The 15267-nt window shown below is 51.3% G+C and overlaps 2 protein-coding genes across 5 annotated transcripts in view; both read left to right on the top strand.

Moving 5' to 3' along the window:
* Positions 1–8633, top strand: part of LOC125955801 (putative transcription factor SOX-15) — a 25096-nt gene extending 16463 nt beyond the window's left edge. The window contains exons 4-8 of the mRNA XM_049687048.1: positions 695–1077; positions 1123–1507; positions 1592–1706; positions 1860–2309; positions 8625–8633. Of these exons, the coding sequence (XP_049543005.1) occupies positions 695–1077; positions 1123–1507; positions 1592–1706; positions 1860–2309; positions 8625–8633 (1342 nt within the window). The remainder of the gene's footprint in view (positions 1–694; positions 1078–1122; positions 1508–1591; positions 1707–1859; positions 2310–8624) is intronic.
* On the top strand, positions 7581–15267 carry LOC125955886 (uncharacterized). 4 transcript variants are annotated; one of them, XM_049687199.1, is made up of 7 exons: positions 7581–7797; positions 8625–9027; positions 10113–10656; positions 12125–12230; positions 12358–12563; positions 12628–12936; positions 14790–15267. In XM_049687199.1, exons 3-7 carry the CDS (start codon positions 10330–10332, stop codon positions 14901–14903), a joined length of 1062 nt encoding a protein of 353 aa, XP_049543156.1. In that variant the 5' UTR covers positions 7581–7797; positions 8625–9027; positions 10113–10329; the 3' UTR covers positions 14904–15267. The 4 variants fall into 4 exon arrangements, 3 of the variants coding, with proteins under 3 accessions (XP_049543156.1, XP_049543166.1, XP_049543147.1); XR_007469120.1 differs by lacking the exon at positions 7581–7797 and adding an exon at positions 13522–13708 and having other exon boundaries at positions 8007–9027; positions 14790–14832; XM_049687209.1 differs by lacking the exons at positions 7581–7797; positions 14790–15267 and adding an exon at positions 13522–13954 and having other exon boundaries at positions 8007–9027.

Raw genomic sequence — 15267 nt, 5'->3', positions numbered from 1 at the left:
AGTCCTGGCCTACAAATTCGGTAGTTTATGGAGTATCTGGAGAGCGCCTTTCTTGTTTTTGGAGCACCACTGCGTGCTCAGCGTAGCTCGAGCTCACGAAAGCAAGGTCTCGGCCCATGTCGATCGTGTTCCGTGTTCCGTGCCGCGCTCCATAGAGCCCCCCCTGGACGCAGACAGACACTCTCTTTCACGCGTAGCGCGAGCCGAGAGATCGATCTCCTTCCTTCCACCCCCCACCCCGGGGGGTGGGGATCAATATTTGGCCAGGATGTAAACAAACGGCTTCCCCGAATGGCTTCCATTATAACACCGTCTCACCGCCTGGAATGCTGGAAAAGCTGGTCAAACAGAGGGGGCGCGGGAAAACCACCCCCCCCCACGCTTTCCATTACCCAATAGTGTCTCCCAGCACACCCCGTCCCCGTCCCTTCCCAAGCGTTAGACGCAGCATCAGGTGCACCATAACCCCCAAAAAACGATAAAAAAAACCCTCTCGAGGGGATGGGGTGCGGGGGAGGGTACGCGAAATGAATGCGTGGGATTGTTTGGACCCCCTTTCCTCTGTGGCCTCTGTGGATGGGTGGTGCCCGACCCTGACGTTCTTCTTTACTTATCTAGTGTCCTTATTCTCTTTATTTTCTTTTCTCTCTTTCTCTATCTCTCTCGCTCGGCCACCCACACTTGCACTTGATAGGCAGCTGTCGGCGGAGGAGAAGAACCCGTTCGTGAAGCGGGCCGAGGAGCTGCGGGAGCAGCACAAGAAGCAATACCCGGACTACAAATATCAGCCACGTCGGAAGCAGGCGGCCAAGGCGGCTGCAGCGGCGGCGGCCGCTGCGACAGCTGCGGCGACGGCGGCGGCGGCACTGGACAAGCGTCAGCACCACCAACACCATCACAGTAACCACGGTTCACCTTGCGCTGGCAGTGGTAACGAGCTGGAGCAGCAGCAGCAGCAGCAACAGTATGGCTCGGTTGCCCGGATGACGTCACCGGCACGGGGTCATGGAGGTGGGCGTCGTGACCGCACGACAGCCAACGGTGGTAGCCGGCGACGCCCGGCACCGTACACCAGCAGTAGCAGCAGCAACAGCAACACAAGCAACACAAACAACAACAGAGTGGAGGTAACGACGACGAGCGCGACGCCGACCACGATCTGGACCGTCGAGTATGGCCATACGCCACTGGTCGGTGGTATCGTGTACGAGGAGCCACCGGGCGACCACCAGCGTTCCCCACTCGCGAAAACCGAACCGGACCATCCCGCCGCCTACCACCCATCGGTTGCGGCCCCGACCGGCACACCGCAACACTGCCAGTGGGTGGTACCGCTGGCGGATAGTCCCGGTGATCCGTCACCGGACGTCGCCAATGGAAGCACAACCACCACCACCACTATCAAGCACCCCGATCAAGCCACCGGCTGCTGGGACCTACTGTCACCGGTAACGGTGTCGCTGGCAAGCGTCGCCGACGTCATGGACGTCGGTTCACCGCCGCAACAGTACTGCCCAGGGCCGGGGACACCCAGTATCAACACCACCACCACAAACACCACCGTCACCACCACTATCACCACCAACGCTAGCAGCAACGGTAGCGGTACGCTGCTGCACGAGCTGGAGCACCGGTCCGTGCACACCGGTCCGTGTAGCCGCTGGGACTATGGCCGGCTGTACGATGGGCTGGTCGGTGAGGAGGTGGTCAGCCCTTCGGAATACTACTTCGATCGCGACGACCTACAGCAGCACCAGCACCAGCACCAGCATCAACAGCAGCATCAACAGCATCAACAGCACCAGCAGCAGCAACAGCAGGATCATGCGTTGATCATGCAGAAGCATGTCCGGCAACAGCTACTGCTGCAGCTGCACGGTGGCTCTTCTACTGGACCACAGCAGTCCAGCTACGGCCCACCAGGTTCCAGCTTCACCACACTGTTGCAGGCAGTAGGACGACCGGCCGCTAATGGTAGTGGTGGTGGCAATGAGGTAGTGAGCTGCTATCTGCATGGTGGCAGCACCGGTACACCATCAACCGACAGCTCATCACCAGATCTGATGCAAACGCTTCGCTACTCGCCACCGTACGAACAGACGCCGCAACCGTACAGCAGCACCCCAACGGTGCCCCAGTATGGCATCGTACCGAGTGCACCGGTGACCACCACCACCACCGTACCGGTCACCCCTTCCAACTATCTGCCCATGCAGCCGGTACCGATGATGCCGATGAGCGGTCACTTTCCACCGGCTGTGACCGCGAGTGGTGCTGCGAGTCGCAACGATTATCAACCGATGAACGCGGCCGGTCAACAGCAGCAACAACAGCAGCAACAGCAGTCACCATTTCACCTTCATCAACAGCAACACCATCACCATCATCATCACCATCAGCAGCAGCAACAGCAGCAACAGCAGCAGCAGCAGCAGCAACACCTCCACCACCAACACCAACACCACCAGCAGCATCCGCCACCACCTTCCATGTGAGGTGGTACGGTGGTCTCCACGCCACGGAAACTGCTCGAATCGATAGAGTTAATAGGAAAACTAAAGCTTGGAACTCGTTAAAATTTGGCCGCACAAAATAGGTCTCATATCTCAGCGTTAAAAAATGACGTATAAAGAAAACGAAAAAGGTGTCATTTGGTAGGTTTTCTTATTGCCTTTATTAGAAGAAATGTTGATGAAAATTATTCAGTTTTTTGTATGACTTTTTCAACTTTTACTTTGGCATCACCCCAAAAACGGTTTGCAGCAGTACAGTAGGTCACATCATTTCCCCCCTTTTGTTGCACGTCACTCTCATTTTGGTTGGCTTTTATACATTTCGGATATGCTTTTTAAGTTTCCTTATGATAATTGTCCAACAGAAATCGATGGAACGAAAATCCAGACATTTTTGCAATGATAGTTTTATCTATGAAAACCGATCTATTTGAGTAAAAAAAATTAACGCCATACCTTCCGGGTAAGAACAAGCTACCTAAATCATGCCAAACTTATACAGCATCAGCATCAGGTAGACAAATGCTGGACAAAATGCTTTTCTGGTAGACACTCTTTTCTCGCACAAATTTCGAATGAATGTTGCTCTAAAAAGGTGAAAAAAAAAATTGATTTGTCGCAACAATTTCAGATCCCATGCCCAACTCATTATCTTATGGGCAAATTCACGTTCAACCAAACAAACAAGTGTTGCAAACACTTGTCCATACAGCTTCCTTGCAGGGATTTGGGCAATCAAGCTGTGCCCAAGCGTCCTATTTGGCTATTTTCTAGCTTTTATGAACCTTAAAATTTGTTTTAAAAATATTTCCCAAACTTTTATGTCGACTGTCGTGAGGTTTTCTTGGTGGAATCACGCCGAGAGATCCCAGGATTGTTTGTTTCAATTTTGTCTGCAGAATCGGGCATTCGTTACACTTTTTCGGCTGTTTTATTTTGTTAGAATCAAGGTAAAAGTCCCCTCCTAAAGTTTACATATAGTATTTTGAGTTGCGTTTGAAAATTTCAAGACTTTCACGGTTTTTTCTCCAGTGTGAGTGTGCAGACTTTTTCCCTCCCCTTTGCGTTCCATCGGCGATAACTTTTGAAGGAGTAGATTAATTTTGACAACAAAAAAAATACCACAAAACATAAACAGACTAAAAGGCTGATTAGAACGCTGTCAACGGAAGGGCAAAGTGACCACTTGTGCAGGCGCGCAGCAAATGATTAAAAGAAAGCGGCCAAATATTAACTGTTCCATGCTTTAGCGTTAAGTGACTTTCGAATTGGTTTTCCTTTGTTTTCCGAAACATCTCAACATCATTCCGAAACATCACAAGCCCCGCATGAGTGGTGGTACATTTTTCCACTTGGTAGTAGTTACAGCAGTAGTGGAGGCTTTATTGCTTTATTTAAAATCCCGCCACCAGATTTCTTAGCTTTTCGGCTTCGGATTTTCGAATACAAAACAAAACGAAAACAAAAGGTTGATTAAACCGTCAGCAAGTGATGTCGTCTATGGAGGGTTTAACATTTCCCACTTTTTCAGTTTCACTTGCTGTACTTTCGGGCACGTTTGGTTCGATAACTTGTTTGCTGCTAATCGCTGTTCGGGGGGCAATTAAACCAATTGAAAGTAAACTATTATAGCAAAACATAAACAAACAAGTCAAACAAGCTGAAAACAAGTGAAATTGTAACCAGAAAGGCTAAACCTTCTATTTAAAACATCGAAGAAACAGTTGAAAATTGGAGACAGAAAGAAAAACCTGGTAGTAGGTTTGTACTTATACCCGGTCCGGCTCTACTAGGAGAGCAATAGGAATTAGGGTTAGGAGCAGCAAGTTAGTTTAGGAGAGGAGAGGAGCTTAGGAGACGTTGATTATCTTAAATTATACACCAACACCAAATCAGGTAAGAATCAGGTAGCAAGGTCAAGGTCGAGGCAGCATTTTGCGCGACCCAACACCATGGCGCACCTATGAGTATGATCTCGCCTGGAGTTCGTCGCCGTTTACTATAACCGCCGAACACATATTGCTATAAACACCGTATGAATCAACCCGCCAACCCCGGCTAAAAATCCCCCCCACCCATTAGGTCACTATAGACGCGTTGAATCTCAGTATCAATCTAAATCGATTCCCTGCATTAACATTCTTCGGCATCGCGAATGATGATGATCGTTCGTTCGTCATCAACCGAGTTCGGGGTACCATGATCTGGGGAGAACCGAAGGGAGAACCGATGCCGATTTGTTCCGTATAATGTAAGAAACCGGGCGGCTAGCGGAATAAAACGACGCAAACTACAATTTTTGTTGTTCTACCACACTCGTTCGCCTCGCAGTTCTGTGCAGTTGGGTTTTGTTAACGTTCCGTTTAATCTAACACATGACACATATCACAGAACGATGCTACTTGAAAGGTGTCGCCCGCTTTGGAAAAAATGTGAACATTAGTTCACCACTCGGCCCCAATTTTCGATCATAGTTTTCACGGAAAAGCCGGAATTTTGATTTTGAGGAAATTCACACCCCACAAAATAAAAAACTCACCAACTCAAACTTTGCGATACCAGCGCCACCAACGGCGAAGTTCCGAAGCTATTTACATGCAGCCGCGCGCGCATTCTGCTTGAAACTTGTAGTGCTCGAAATGCTTCGGGAGCTTGAGAAAAGCTGAAAAAAGCCACGCGTTTTAACCTCAAACCCCGGTCCAAGAAAGCTCGCACGGGGTAATTTTCACACAAGTTTTGGCATGAAGGCACGCGATGATTCACGCTGTTTTGAATACCAACCGTTAATTTAACCATTGCTAAATGCATTATACCATTTCTGACTTGTTTTTGGTTTTTTTTTCGAGACACATTGCGCATACTTTGATTGATTGCATTGATTGGCTGTAAAAAATTGAAGACAACTGCGCTGTCTTCAGGATAACGATAATGTTTCGAACACACACACAAACACACACACGAACCAACGCATGTACAGATTCGCCTGTAAACATTCAACAGACATGTAAGCTATAGTATGCCGGTAATAAAATTTGTAAATTCAAATCCTTATCAATTTTTTGAACTCGATGAACGCTCACCATCCGAAAAGGTTTTCCCCGTTTACTGGTTTGTAGTAGGGATTGCTTCATTATCCACGTGGAATAATACATAATACAAATGGATAAACATCCAACAGACATGTAAGCTATAATATGCAAGCAATAAAAATTTGTAAAATCAAATCCGTATCCATTTTGATCTCGATTCGAAAGGCTCACTATCCGAAAAGGTTTTTCCCCGTTTTCTGGTTTGTAGTAGGAGTTTGTTGCTTCATTATCCACGTGGAATAGTGTACCAGTCGCCAGTACTAAGTATCATGGAGACGCTTGGTGTCTTCTACCAATTCGAGAACCAATACTCGGACTCGGTGAAGAGCTGCCCATAGGAGCAGGTCTACTTAGGAAACTTCTTCAAAACATTCTTCCCCATTCGGATTCGGATTGATCGTGCCAAGTTTCTCCAGTCGAGCGGGCCCTTCAGCTTTGAGGTCCAGCAAAGAAAGAAGAGAGAAAACAGAAAGCACAGGGACAGGATGGTTCGGGGCAATTATGATTTTTATTATCACCATCTCTCCCTCTTCTCGGACATAACAACACCTGCAGCTGGTATTGCGGCGGCATTTCCTTCACCGGCATTCCGGTGCGTCAGTATGGACACCGATGACGATGCCGACATTCCGGTACATTCCCGAACCGCGTGTTCCCTGTTACCTGGCTCCCGGTTCCGGTTTTTTGCCATGCTAATGGCGTGCCCCATTACGGATGAGTCATGCAAGGCATCGAGGGAGCCCTTGCCCCTGGTGGCCAAGGGTCGTCGCGGGTCTACCTGTAGAATGGGAAGCAATCAGCTGATGGATGGCCTTTTGTGGGAGTGAATGTATGTGTGTGTGTGTGTGTTGCTGTTTTGGACATTTTCTGACAATTAAATGATAAAGTAACAACCGAGCAATCCCGGGATGGAAATGTCTTACCCCCTTTTTGGCGTTACTGTTAATAAACATACGCCCGTATTTATATATGTGTTTTTAACACAACAAGTGAAGTTGTCAAGGGGGGGCCTCTCTCTCTCTCTCTCTTTCTACGACATCATAATAACAGGAAGTATGATTCACGATCATCACCCCGCACCGCACCAACACCAACACCAACATGTGCGCCAAAAGCCAATGCCGTGAGAACCGGTCCGGGTCCCGCGTGCCTGGAAGTGTCTAAGCGAAGTGTCTGAGGGCAAAACCGTCGCCATAGCAAGATAGGGGGAGAGCAGTAGAGAGAAAGAGAGAGAAAGAGAGAGAGAGAGAGCGAACGTGTAGAGTTCGGATAGAATCGGTCATCGAGAATCGCTGTTGTCGCTGGAATAGACTGTGGCGCAACAGCAGCAGTAGTAAAAGGTGTTTATACAGGTAACAACCAACAGGTGTCTGCATACGTGTGTACGTGTGACAGCGCGCCAGACACCAGCAGCAGCAGCAGCAGCGATCGTGCCGATCCGATCCGGGCCAAACTTTTGGCACGTGACCCCCCCCTCCACCAGAGACAGAGGTAGGAAAGGGTTCTCTCTGCTACAAACGTACCTACAAACACCTACACACCGCAACATTGCAACCGATCGCTCAAGGGTGCTGAAACAACGCAAACGCGAATGAATGAAGAAGGTCACCACAGTGCCAGTGCCAGTGCCAGTGGAGCGATCGAGCCACCGCGCAGACAGACAGGGAGGAAGGGAGCCTCACAAAGCACCGTTCCCTCCCTCCCCTCGGGACCACAATCAGAACATCATCATCGACTGTCACCGTGCACCGAAGGTACTGCGTGGCTCGCGAATGCGCTTGGGGAAGCCTCTCAGCAGCAGCAACAGCAGCAACAGCAGCAGCAGGTCCCCCACAACCCCACGGCACGCACACCAGCCGACGACGCCAACGACGCCAACGACGATCCGAGCGCGTTCGTTCGTTCGGTTCGGTTGCTACCTCGTGTATCTCTCGTTCGGTGGCAGCAGCAGCAACAACCGCAGCCCGCCAGCAAGCAGCAGCAGCAGCTGATGAGGAGGATGATGATGATGATGATGAAGGCTGCCTCATATGCATTTACGCGACTGGTCTGCGCGGACGTGCCGTGATATTTACGCATCCGCCACCGCCATCTTCTCGCACCACCTTCTCGTGATTTTCGGTGATCTCTGTCTCTCTGCGCGCTCTGGTGGTTGTGTGTGCGTGCGTGTGCATGTGCGTGTGTGTGTGTACCAGGTAAATCACAACTCAGGGACAGCAGACAGTTCTCCACGGTGCCCCGATCTGCCCCATTGTTCGCGGTGCGCCCGGTGCGTATTTCGTGTGCTACTGGTGCGTGAGTGCTAACTAGAGGGAGCTAGAAAGAGAGAGAGAGAGAGAGAGAGAGAGAGAGAGAGAGAGAGAGAGAGAGAGAGAGAGAGAGAGAGAGAGAGAGAGAGAGAGTGAGAGGTAGTGCAGAAGAAGGGGAGCCCTAAGTTTGCCTATTTTTTGTTTGGTTGTCTGTTTGTTTGTGTTTTGTTTTTCTCAACTTATACACACAAAATTGCGCGTAAACAACAAAGGACACCTCATTCGGTGCCACTCTCTTACCTTGGATAGCTCGCGTTGCCATCGTTTCGGCACTATACCCCTCACTGCGAGTTCTCTCACTCCCTTCCTCCCTCCAAGCCAGTGACAAACGACAACGGCGAAGAACGGCGAAGAACGGCGTGGAACGACGTTCCGGCATCCTGGAACAACTCCTCCTGTCTGCGCACCTTGTCAACCGACCGTCGTTCAACGTCGTTCTGGCGATCATCAACCATCCATCAAAGCGCCAACGATCAACTGCATCGATCGAACCCGAAGCCCCCCCAAAAAAAAAAAACAAACAAACAAGTGAGCGAGAAAGTGCGAAAATTAGTTCCCCGGGTGCTCCATTTCTCGTGCTTCTCATTTTCTTTATCTATCACACACGCTCCAACACACACACGCATCCACGTTGCTCTTCTGCGCAATTGTTGCTCAACCTTCTCCAGCACGAGCTCGTTCTATCAATTCTTCCATTCTTAAACCATCCACAGCCCCTATAGCGCCGCACCAGTGATTAGATAGAACACCGTCGTGGCTTCCTATCTTTTGGAATAAGAGAGTGCGATAGTGTGAACAAACCGAACCCTTCTCACGTGCTCCTCGCTGTGTGTGTGTACGTGTGCGTGTGTGTGTGTGCGCGAGTTTGAGTGTGATAAAAGCCAAAGATCCCCGCGGTAGCAGCAGCAGTAGCACCAAAGATACAAACAGGTACTAAAGGACGGAGGCAATAGTGAGCCGAATCGAAAAAAACGAGTAACGAGTAGCAACCATAGAGAGAGGCCATTGCGAGTGACAAAATTGGGCCCAGAATTTAGTGTGAGTGTGCGCGTGTGTGTGTGTGGATCACGTGCGACGAGATCTCGCGATCCCGCGTCTTGTTGGAAAAATTTCAAGGTAGGTAGGAGAGCGATTTTGGAACCGGACCGGATCCGAAATCCGACTGGTTCCGGTGCAGATAAGTGTGTGTGCGTGTGGGATACAGTGTCGCGTAGGCGTTGCATGCCGGGAACGCTTCTGGGCACCCGGGAAAAAAGGAGAGGTGGAGAGGTAAAAAAACAGGCCAGATTGATGGATGATCCCCGATGATGCGTCATGCGACCGCCCTCCGACAGTGGCACGTCGTCACAACCCTCCAATTCCCGGACCGGAGGACACAATTGGATAATGCCAGCCTCAATTATGAGAGTCGCGTCCGATTGTCGTTCGCCTCGCCTCGCTTGTCGTGACGCTCGCTGGCACGGCTTGCATATTAAACGCACAAACACATCCACTTCCCCCATCCTTCCTTCTGCCGCGGCAACCTCTCCACGTGTCGTGTACACCGTTGTCGCAAACAAAGAGCAATACACAGCAAGCGGAGCTTATCATGGTCCTCTGTACTAACTGCTGCTGCTGCTGCTGCTGCTGCTGCTACCGTGGTCTGACGATGATGAAGAGATGTTGTTGTTGATGATGATGATGATGATGACGTTGATGACGGATTAGTCGGTAGCGGTAGTTGGTTGTCAGCAGGCGGTGCACGGCAGATTGAGGCAGACCGGAAATTGCACTGGACTGGTGTGCCGACTCCATTCATCTCCACGGGCTCGCCCTTCCCTTTGCTCTCATTTCTCTGCCTCGCTCGCTCGCCTTGCAGCAGCAGCAGCAGCAGCGCATATATCTCGGACTTACGGGCCACTTACGTCAGCTGCAGCAACGGTTTTGGGCTTCCGGCGCCCCCCCGATCGTACTGTCGATCACATCGCGATCTATTAGTCATTCTCGGGGATAGGTTAAAGCCACCAGATCCACCACTATGATTAATGCCTGATGTCCTGTTCTATTCTTCTTCCGTCGCCCTGCCGGTCGATAACGAAAGCTCACCACCTACGCACACACACACACACACTTGCGGTTGCCCCGCTTTCTCACCCCACACCCCCCGTACCATCATCATCATCAGCATAATGCCTTTCCCTTTCTGGTGCTTCTATTTTTAGCCGCGAGAGAGAGAAACAATCGAAAGGAAACTCACGACCGACGCAACGCACGCACGATCGGACACGGCAATCGATCGACAGGCGCCCCGCGACAGCCGCAAGCAAGAAACCAAGCTACCGGGGCGAAAACGAGGACACTAACGCCCCCCAAAAACACGTCCCCAGGTGCTCAAATCGTCGGACCACGACGTGTCTCTGTGTGTAAGTGTGTGAGATAATGCAGGACAAGACTGTCACGATTCGGCGCCTGCTGGTACTGGCGATGGTAGCGCTGGTGGTGGTGGCAGTGGTGATGGTGGACGGTCAGCAGTCAGCCGACCGCCGGCATGTCGGTGCCATCATCTTCCCCGACGAGCTGAACGATCGGTACGAGCGCGACAAACCGGCCAACGATGGTGGTGGTGGCGGTGGCGGTGGTGGCAGTGTCGGGCTGGCCAAGGAGAAGCGCGAGCTGGCGCACACCGCCACCGACGGTGACTATCTCGATGATAATGCGGCGGACGATGCTGATGCTGCTCCGGATGCCTACGACTACGACATCGGGGTAAGCTCCAGGGTTATGCACACGGCAGTCAATGGCATGCTGAAGCATGCCTGTGTGACCGGTTTACCTGGATGCCGTGCGGTACACATCGCGGAGGCTGCATGGCCAAGGCATGAATCATGCCAAGCGAGGCGTCTCGCTTGTATCGATGCGTCATCGCTCATCGTTTTGAGGATACTAACGCGCGCGCGCGCGTGTGCGGAAGGGGATGTCAACGGATCTATGCATTATCATGCATATTCGCCAACCGGGCGTTTACATAAGGGGCCCTCCTCTGGTGGGGTCTACGCCGAAAACACCTGAGCAAACACCGAATGCGGCGAACCGCGTAAGGTGTATGACTCATGATGCTCCGGGGTTCCGGGGGCCCCTTGCCGGAGTCCGGAGTATCTATCTCCCCAGGTCCCAGGTGTAGATGCCCTTTTGATCTTTTATCGCAAAAGTTATTAATACTTCTGCTATAGCTGTGGCGGTGTTGCGAATGTTTTCCTTTTCAAGTACGCATTCCACGGAGCATCTAAGTATCTGTCTCCGCAGGTCGCAGGTGTAGATGCCCTTTTGGCCCTTTATCGCAAAAGTTATTAATACTTCTGCTACATAGCTATATGGCAGCGTTGCGAATGTTTTCCTTATCGATCCGTGCGCATTCCACGGAGCATCCAAGGGACGGCACCGAGGCACTATGAGTACCTCTAGCGCGACCTGCGACCATATACAGAGCGGTGGCGACGGGAGCCACTCCAGTAGCAGCGCGACAGCATTCCACACACCTCATACCTACCGGCGAGTGGAGGCGCGCTCGAAAGCATGAATCACGCCTCAAACGGGCCGCAAAAGGCCCGAGGCACGTACGATAGGGCGACAGTAGTCGTGCCTGTTTTGGTCGTGCGATGCGCAAACAAAATGGTTGGCGCATTCTTATGCATTCGTTCACCTTAAGCGGGGGAGGGGGGGAGGTCCGGAGGTGGTGCATGTGTGTGTGTGTGTATTTTGTTGGTCGGTTTGAGTTGAGAATGTTGTTGTTGTTGTTGGGTACCGATTCGAAGGGCTCTGAAGGGCCCTGTTTACTGTTTACTGTTGAACACCTGAATACACTGCTTCCAGGTATCTGGAAGTTCTTCATTCGTTCATTTGCTAACTAGTATGCGCGCCCGGTCTGCAGACCGGACAATGGAGCCGGATTGAGTGGGTCGCATAATCTGGCACGTTTAGCGTGTATCCGCTAACTCAGCTCCGGGTAGCAGACCCCCCCTCCGGCTTCCCCGGTATGAAGGTGCTAATCCACGCGAATCCACGCACACACGCACCCCAGGAGACTGGATCGCTTAATTAGGCGATGAAGAGAAGAGAGAGAAAGAGAGAGCGAGACACAGGTTTGATAAGATGTTAATTGTTTTTTTCTGCGCTTCTCGTTCATTCCAACTTCCTGCGAACATTCGGTGCGTCCTTGCGGTCCCCGGTTGTGCAGGTTGCCCGGGCCCGCTTCCTGTCGGAGCTAAAGTCGACGGCCGACCTGATAGGTCAGCTCGATCCGGACTCGATCGATGCCCGGATCTTCAACGATGCCGGTGGAGGTAAGTCGCCGTCTCGAGTGGCCGTCGTTTTTTTTCTACCACCTCTTCCATCTCTCAACTCAATTGGTGTGTTTTTGTTTTCTGTTTCCTGTTTTCTGGTTTTTTGTTTTTTTTTTGGCGACATCAGAGTACACCGGGCGCGATATGGGGGAGAATCCGAAGCCGGCCTCGTGCGAACCGCAGCCGGAGCTGGTTAGTCTGCGGCCGGAAAATCTCACCACCAGCCGGTACTACTACTTCCCGACCTGTACGCGCGTGAACCGGTGCAGCGGTTGCTGCAACACGAACCAGCTCGTCTGCGAGGCCGTCACCACCCGGAAGATTCTCTACAAGGTAACCCGACCCGACGACTCGACACTAAACGACTCCGCGGCTACTAAAAACTCTTTTGTTACAGGTAATGATCATGGAGTACCGGCAGGGCAAGAAGGATCGCTTCTCGCATCTCGAGCTCGTACCGACCGAGGAGCACGTCAAGTGTAAGTGTCTGTGCCGGGTGCGCGAGTCGCACTGTAACGAGCTGCAGGTGTACAATCCGAACAACTGCCGGTGCGAGTGCACCAACCGGGAGGATCGGAACCGGTGCGTGCAGGAACGGCAGCTGAAGCAGTGGAACCCGGATACGTGCCGGTGCGAGTGTTTGCCGCGCACCGAGGAGTGCACCAGCGGTTCCCACTACGATCGGAGTGCCTGCAAGTGCTTACCGGTAAGCGATCACCGCTAGCCGCTGCCGCTGCTCCTATCAAGGATGAGGAGGAGGGAGGAGGAGCGAGGAGGAGGGAGGCAATAGTAACCAAAGTAGCCGTGGCGGGGGGGCGTAGGGACCACGGAAAATCGCTGGGAGAGGGTGCATGGAGCGGAGCGCACGACGGAAGCACGAAATATACGGGACCCACACATTGCACATTCGTTGTACCATCCCCCTGCACATACTCGCACCATCACCACTCCCGCGCATTCTAGGCCACCTGCGTGCACTCTGTCTGCCCCCATCCACCCCCTCCCCTTTGCATGCTTGAGCAGCCGGATCACTCATATGTTTTTTTTTTTTATTTTGGTTTTTTTTTCTTTTTTTCCTTCCTTTTTCTTCATTTTTGATACCAACCCTTTCAAAACCACCACCATCACCACCATCCCGCCCGCGTGCACAATCCAATCCTCGTCAATCAATGGATTGCTGCACGTCTCCACCCACACCACCGCGGTGTCTTTCTTCCCTATCTCCCTCTCTCTCTCTCTCTCTCTTTCCCTTTTCTCTCTCTTTCTCTTACGTGACATACCGGTACGACAGAACGACTTCTATGCCCTCGATCAGCAGCAGCAGACACTGCTGGAGCAGGCGCCCATCGTGCGCCTGTCGCGCAATCCCGCGTTCACTCGCGGTTAGCATCCATCCTGCTAGCCCGACGGTGAACCATTGTATGTAGTTGGAGAGCCGGTAGAGGCCAGTCTGAGAGGGCAGCCGGTGCGGACACCGGGTGGGTCCCAACGCCTCACGCGCCTGTCGCGCACCTAAATCGTCATCGGTTGGTGGGGGGAACAGAGTGATTCCGATTCCGTCCGGGCGAGTGTAATAGAGCCCCCCCCCCCTCCCCGCGCTAAACCCTGCAGCATAATCTGTAATGCAAGTCCAATCCAAACGCGTAGAAGAGAAGCGAAAAAAAAAACCGTTTACTATCAAACACTGAGCTACTATATTCGCAACACACGAGTTACTATATTCATTGAGTGATTCTATATTAATTGAATGTTCCATTGAGAAAGGGAAGCGGGGCCTGGGGACACAGCAGTGGTTATTTTTTGTTTTTTTGTTTTTGAGAGTGTCAGAGGGCACTGGCGAGCCTTATTCCGCAGATCGATCGATCAGCAGCATAAATATGTAAGGAAAAGACTCGGCGCGATAAAACTTCTTTTCCGAATGTATTCCGATCAGGGTTCGGCCAGGAGCAGATGATGGCGTCGGGGCCCCATGAGGCTTAGCAAGTAAACAAGCACCTGGCTCCTCGTGGGCGCTAACGAGTGAGTAACGGTTGATGTAACGGTTTGGTCCGCATTGTTGGCAAAATACCTAAGCTTGAGCGGTAGGGGCAAATACGGGCTATGAGCGACCGGCCATCGGTCATGACGTGTTTCGTTGTGCTAATTCCACCCCCCTTTCCGATGTGTTACTAATTTGCCTGCATCATCCCGCCATAATCCGGAAATCCCTGTGAAACTAATCTGTCTCTTACTTACACACGCGCGCATGCAAACGCTCAACAACAACAACACACGCACAGGATTGTGTGCCATCGGCTCTCGCAAACGACGACTCGGTACTTATATTGTAAAAGATTTTTTCGTTACAGTGGTGCCTGCCCTTCTTCTTACCTTCTTCTCCCTCCCCCCCTCCTCCACCCAATCCTTTTTTAAAGTTTTGCTAAGGGTGCAGAGCAGTCTTATTAGAAATTTGTATTCTATGCCCTCTCTCTCTCTCTCTCTTTCTCTTCATAACTACTCATCTCTATGGCTCCATTGGCGTGTGGCTTGTGTACATTGGCTTATGAACGACAACATTAGTCACAGCAGACGCAGCAGCAGCAGCAGACACCATGGGCTGGCTGGGCCCGGAATCGCACACTAGAAGACCGTAGGCGCCTGATCGTGAAGCCGATGCCGGTGACGAGCAACTAGGCGACTCGCCAGATTGCTACACCGTTGAAAGGGAAACACGGAATCAATCGGAATAAATCCACTACAGACATACATTTGCTACAAAACTTGCTATTTTTACCACATCCTTTCCCATCTGAAGCAGCTTTAACAATGTATGTGTTTTCTTTCGCTCCTGTTCATGCTTTAACATACTAAAAGGTGTCGAAAAAGCTGTCGAAACATTAAAAAAAAATGCAATCCGATTAGAAAATGAACATCAATAGATGATACCCACGTGTGCTGTAGTTATTGGCATTCATTGGTGAAGGTTGGGTGATAATTCATAAGCGCGAAAGGAGAGCAAGCTGAAATAAACTGGGCTTAGTCATTATTGTTCTATTTA

This window comes from Anopheles darlingi, chromosome X (assembly GCF_943734745.1).
Source record: "Anopheles darlingi chromosome X, idAnoDarlMG_H_01, whole genome shotgun sequence".
In the NCBI taxonomy this organism is placed as follows: Eukaryota; Metazoa; Arthropoda; class Insecta; order Diptera; family Culicidae; genus Anopheles; species Anopheles darlingi.
Note: the sequence above shows the minus strand (reverse complement) of the source record. Positions and strands in the feature narration are given on the sequence as shown.

What these genes read in the sequence shown, in the direction of transcription:
- LOC125955886 (XM_049687199.1), top strand. Translation starts at nt 10,330, where the DNA reads ATGCAGGACAAGACTGTCACGATTCGGCGCCTGCTGGTACTGGCGATG. An exon ending in CTTCAACGATGCCGGTGGAG is followed by an intron (nt 12,231 to 12,357) that starts GTAAGTCGCCGT and finishes TGGCGACATCAG; the next exon opens with AGTACACCGGGCGCGATATG. An exon ending in GTGCCTGCAAGTGCTTACCG is followed by an intron (nt 12,937 to 14,789) that starts GTAAGCGATCAC and finishes CGACAACATTAG; the next exon opens with TCACAGCAGACGCAGCAGCA.